The sequence below is a fragment of the Podarcis liolepis genome (assembly GCF_965112155.1).
Source record: "Podarcis liolepis genome assembly, chromosome: 5".
NCBI lineage: Eukaryota > Metazoa > Chordata > Lepidosauria > Squamata > Lacertidae > Podarcis > Podarcis liolepis.
The window spans coordinates 97,232,050-97,238,049 of record NC_139556.1 but is presented as its reverse complement, the minus strand read 5'-3'; the positions used below and the strand labels follow the sequence as shown (position 1 = coordinate 97,238,049).

Here is a 6,000-nt window from a genome sequence, read left to right as displayed (position 1 = left end):
TACAGCTGCGATTCTTCCCAACAAGGAAAGTTTTAGTCTTGACCAAACTTCTAAATCCTTTTTGATTTCTGACCAACATTTTTCATAATTATCTTTGAATAAATTCAAGTATTTTCCAGTCAGATTGACACCCAGGTACTTCACTTTTTTAACCACATTTAACTCCGTTTCTTTCTGGAACCCATCTATTTCTGAAAGTGTCAAATTTTTTGCCAAAACTTTAGTTTTTTGTTTGTTCAACTTAAATCCCGCCACCCGACCAAACTCATAGATCAATTCTAAAGCTCTTTTTGTACTAGGTTCTGGCTCCTGTAGTGTTAAAACCAAGTCATCTGCAAAAGCTTTCAGTTTATACTGTTTTCCTCCGACCTGTATTCCTTCCACCAGCTGATCCTTCCTAATCAAATTAAGCAGCACCTCCAGGACAGAGATAAATAGCAGAGGTGATAAGGGGCACCCCTGTCGTGTCCCTTTTTCAATTTTGAACTCCTCTGTCACCACATTGTTCACTATCATTTTGGCCTTTTGCTCTGAATAGATTGCTTCTATACCATTTTGAAACGCCCTTCCCACTCCCATCCCTTCCAAATTTTTCTTCATAAATTTCCAAGATATGTTGTCGAAGGCCTTCTCTGCGTCTATAAAAATTAAAACTGCTTTCGTATTCATATTTGTCTGCAATAACTCCAAAACATCAATAATATTCCTAGTGTTGTCAGACAAATGCCTGCCAGGGAGAAAGCCTGCTTGATCTTTATGAATTACTTCATTTAAAACTTTTTTAAATCTGCTTGCCAGAATATCAGCAAAAATTTTGTAATCCACGTTTAGGAGTGAGATGGGACGGTAGTTCTTGAGTTGAGTCTTTTCAGATTCCAATTTTGGTATCAAAGTGATGAAGGCTTCTTTCCACGATTCTGGTGCCCCCTTCCCCTCCATAATTTGATTGCACACCTCCATTAGCGGCTGAATCAAATAGTCCTTTAATGTCTTATAATACTTGGAGGTAAGTCCATCTGGGCCTGGGGATTTGCCCAATTGCATGTTCTGAATGGCATTTTCAATTTCCTGCTGTGTTATTCGGTAATTCAGGGTTGTTTATTTATCTTGAGATAATTTTTGCAATCCATTTCTCTTTATAAATTGGTTTATCTCCATCTCTGCTTGAGGTCCTTGGGTAAACAGTTTTTTAAAGTATCTCTGGAAACACTTTCTAATCTCTTCTGGTTTCTGAATACATTCTCCTTCAACCTCCAGATTGGTAACAAAGTTCAATTTTTGTCTCTTTTTCAGCTGCCATGCCAGCAGCTTCCCACATTTATTTGCCGATTCAAATGATCTTTGTTTCATTTGTTTAATTTTCCATTCAACCTCTTGATTTATCAATTTCGCATATTGTGCTTGATGGAATTTAATTTCTCTTAAAACTTCTTTTGATTTTGGATTAAGTCTCAACTTTTTCTTTCCATCTCTTATCTTCTCTAGTATCTTGTCCTTTTTACCATTCCAGAGTTTTTTCTTAATCGTATTCTGTTGTATCAGAAACCCCCTCATAACTCATAACTCATAACCTTTGTTAGCTATTTGTGATAATAAAAAAAGCCTTACTCAAATGGTTGAAGATAAATCTTTACTTCTCAGGATGGCAACAGTTAAACAACAAGCATTATTTACATATAAATTCATGAATGCAAAATGTTCCTCTCCCCAGAGCCCAAGAGAGGGTTCTGGTACGACACCTTATACTCTAAATTCACTCTTCCCTCCCGCCCACCCACCCAACTGTATATGTTCGAAATGATGCAGTGATTGGGAGCGGGACATAAGGAAAGAGGCATAGAGTCTTTGCATGCTTAAAATTTCAGGGCCCTTTTCTAGCATTTCTGCTTAAAGGGTCACAGGCCAAGATAGAAATATCTGCCCATCCTTAGCCTGGAGAAGAGGAGACTGAGAAGAGATATGAGAGCCACCTAGAAATATCCCATGGAAGAGAGAGCAAGCTTGTTGTTCTCCTGCTCTGTGGGGTACAACCTGAACCTGTTGTGTTTGCTGTGATTTTCCATACTGATTTTTTGGGGAAATAGCCCTTCCAATTACACTTCTTCCATTCTTTTTCCAAGGAAAGTTCCAGAGGTTTGATAGCTTTCCTCTCTGAATTCACTTCAAGTTGTGCGCAGACTCCTTTTTCTCTTCATCCATGGCATGTGTAGGCAAACTAAGGCCCGGGAGCCGGAGCCGGCCCAATCACGTTCTAATCCGGCCCACGGATGGTCCTGGAATCAGCATGTTTTTACATGAGTAGAATGTGTCCTTTTATTTAACATGCATCTCTGGATTATTTATGGGGCATAGGAATTCATTCATTATTTTATTTTTTTCAAAATATAGTCCGGCCCCCCACAAGGTCTGAGGGACAGTGGACTGGCCCTCTGCTGAAAAAGATTGCCGACCCCCGATCCATGACTTATTCCACTCCTCCAACATCACAACTCCACCATCTGACTGTTTCAATCCTCCAGACACCTTTTCTGAAGGACTTCCTCATTACACCATCTGTTGCCTCCAGCTCCACCATTTCATCCTTCTGTTCTGGCAATCCTCCATCCATATTGTTCTCCAAAGTATCTTTGTCCTCTTTAATTCCACTTTCCATTTCATTTTTCTGTTTTGTTAGCTTTTGGGTGGTTGCTTATAAGCCCATCTCTGCTGTTTCTCTATGTTACTACATACACACACACACACACAGAGAGAGAGACAAAACACTGCGAGAAGTGAGGTTACAGGGAACCAGGCAGAGGGCCTTCTCGGTAGTGGTGCCCACCCTGTGGAATACCCTCCCATTAGTTGTCAAGGAAATAAACAACTATCCAACTTTTAGAAGAAATCTGAAGGTAGCCCTGAAACACAGCCAGATGGGCGGGATAGAAATATTAAATTATTATTTTTTCCTCAGGGGATGCAGAGGTTTGCATACTCCTAAACATTTTCTGATTCTTTGTACTTTTGCCCATTTACTGTATTGATTTTTCCCAATTTTCTTGAGTCAAAATGAGAGGACCCCTAAACATTCTTCTTTTTTTTTTTTTTAGAAAATAAGCACTGGTTCTTTTGTTCAGTATGGGACATGGGTGGCACTGTGGGTTAAACCACAGAGCCTAGGACTTGCCGATCAGAAGGTCAGCGGTTCGAATCCCTATGATGGGGTCAGCTCCCATTGCTCGGTCCCAGCTCCTGCCAGCCTAGCATGAAAGTGCAAGTAGATAAGTAGCTACTGCTCAGGAAGGTAAATGGTGTTTCCGTGCGCTGCTCTGGTTCGCCAGAAGTGGCTTAGTCCTGATGGCCACATAACCTGGAAGCTGTACTCTGGCTTCCTCGGCCAATAAAACGAGATGAGCGTCGCAACCCCAGAGTCAGTCAAGACTGGACCTAATGATCAGGGGCCCCTTTACCCTTTACTATTTTGCTCAGTGTTCTTCCATCCCTCCATTATTCTAGGGTCTGCTACATTTTAAAGCCACAGTTATCTCAGCTTTCCTCCATCTCCATTTTACTCAAACTTCTGCCATTGAAGGAAAGGAGAGTGGAAGTCAGGGGAACATCTGTTTTAAACTTCTCCCGTTCTTTAACTGTGATAAAGGATGTGAAGCCTTCAAATATTCCATAGTGCCTCCACACAATGTATTTCACTCCTGATACCTTGTGTGGTCCTCAACATGAAGTTCAAGGTTCAACTTACTGATTTAGAAGAGATATTTTATTAACAAGCACACATGTACAGTATCTATCAAAGAAACTTAACATTCTTCAAATGGAGAAGCTGATAGCCTTGCTCTTAGGAGTTTACTCATATTAAAGATACAATAACATAGCATGGGGGTGTTAGAAGGGGGCTGCAGAAGAGGGAGAGAGAAGGAGGTGTGGGAATGTGTGTGTAAGGGAGATTTGAGAAAAGGAAGGGGAGGGGGAGGAGAAAAGGGAGCAAGAGTAAGAATGGGGATGCAAAGCAAGTTGTCAAAAAGGAGGGAGTAAGGAGGCATTGGGAGAGGGATGAAGATGAAAACGGGCATGAAAGGACCTGAAGAAATGGAGGAGATGGGGTGAAGGGGAAAATGGATGCAAAGCAGAGCTGCAGAAGATAAGAGAGAAGTGGCTTCAGAAATGGAGCTGCGATGGTGAAGAGAGACCTCAGTAGTTGCATGGGATGAGATGGGAAGGGAAGGGGAAATGCTAGGGGGTTCATGTGTCAGGAGTGGCCAAGGGGTCACCGAGTGCAGGAAGCAGGAGTGCAGCCCCTAATATTTTCCTGTTTTCTTATGTGTTGCAGCGGGGAACTGCACAGAGTTTATAAGGATGGGGATGTGTTGTAACCCCTATTGTAGCCTCTTGATTGAGTTCTTTGACTCCTTCTGGCAGCTGAAAACTAAATGCCCTCAGCAGGCTGGTCAGGAAGATGAAGATTTCGATCTTTACCAGCTGCATTCCCAAACAAATGCGAGCCCCTGAAGAGGAGACAAGAAGAAGGCAGTAAGTGAGCAATAATTTACTTTCCAGTGTTCATTGCTTTGTTGCTGTAAACATTCCACATAACCCTTTGGGAAACTAGAAATAGTTAGGCTAGGGAAAACATCAAAGCTGCTATCAATTTCCTAGCCTGGTCAGTGCTAACCTTCCTTTCTTCTTGTTATACTTATGTTTTGTTCTGTAATTTGAAGTTCCCTATCTCATATCAAGGAAGATACAATGAGGAAGGGAATGGAATACAGATGAAGGGCCTGTCAGGAGCTCATCCTACACTCGAGTAGGACCATGGCAGAGACACATGCCTGACTGGCATGTTCTCTCCCTCTTGGTCGTTCGTTCGGGAGCTTCAAAAGCTTTCTTCAGCCCGAACATCATAGCAGACATCGGCACACTTAGGGATCTGCAGAGTCTTCGCAGCTTGCGTAACAGGCCTCAGCAACTCAGCATTTGGCTAATCTACATTTGTTCACATATAAACACACACGGAGCACTGCAACATGGCTCCCTCTCTCTCTAGCATCAGACAGCAAAGAGAATGAACAAAGGACAATAATCCCACTTACAGAACACAGTAACACAAACATCCTGTCTCCGTCACTTCCCACTCTGGAGTCAAAACATACACCGCCATGTGAAAGACAACAATCCCATGACTGCAATCATGGATCAGGAATTCTAACATCCTCCCCCAATTCATGCACTGTGTTACAGTCATCAGTGTAACTGCAGCAACCATACGGATGTCATACACACAGTATACCCCTGTATCACCTGTTCCACCCTTGGAACTACCTGCAACTGGATTGGCCTTGGCCCTTACCATCTTGCACTTCTGACTAGTCTTGGCGTCATAGCCCTTCTGACTATCAGGAAGTCTCACACCTGGCTTTGTTGGGACTAGAACCCTAGCCACGTTCCTCTCTGAGGAATCAGTGTTGGCACACACGGCCTCTGGACGTGGTCCAGTTTCCTTCTCCAAGGAAGCAGTGTCTACCCTTACAGCCTTTGGGCGTGGTTTCCCGTCCCTTGAGGACAAACCCTGTGCCCCTTTCAAGACTTCAGATTCCTAGACCTGCGTCAAGCCACTAACCACAACTAAATCTGCAACAGCTGTGTTAGCAAACTCCTGAGCATACCTGGTGGGCATTTCACCCTTTGTAGCTCCTCCTGATCTGCGCACTTGGCGCATCTCCCCCACTGTATCAGTGGAACTTACTTCAGTGTTAGCATGAGCAGCAGACTCTGTATCAGAGCCTTCCACAGTGGGGTAGCCTTGGAAAATACCCTTATTTTCCTCCCATTCTGCACTGCACTCAACATCCCCAGTGAGTAAAATCAGCTTGGCATCAGGCCTCAGTACAATGTACAAGCCTTGCCCCAAGAAGAATCTTTGCTTCCTGCCTCATGTCAGACCCATCCATTTGGCATCCTGGCTTTTTCCGGGTTTATCTTAGTAGTAGATAGGTAGCCGTGTTGGTC

The 6,000-nt window shown here is 43.2% G+C and overlaps 1 protein-coding gene across 3 annotated transcripts in view; it reads right to left on the bottom strand.

Moving 5' to 3' along the window:
- Window positions 1-4,064: 4,064 nt before the first annotated feature.
- LOC310707284 (cytochrome P450 2J2-like) overlaps window positions 4,065-6,000 on the bottom strand; it is a 127,488-nt gene continuing 125,552 nt past the window's right edge. Inside the window, exon 8 of one of the 3 annotated variants that reach the window (XM_083504291.1) lies at window positions 4,065-4,499. In XM_083504291.1, coding sequence (XP_083360417.1) covers window positions 4,312-4,499 — 188 coding nt within the window. In that variant the 3' untranslated portion in view covers window positions 4,065-4,311. The remainder of the gene's footprint in view (window positions 4,500-6,000) is intronic. The other 2 variants (XM_083504290.1, XM_083504292.1) reach the window with 2 other exon arrangements.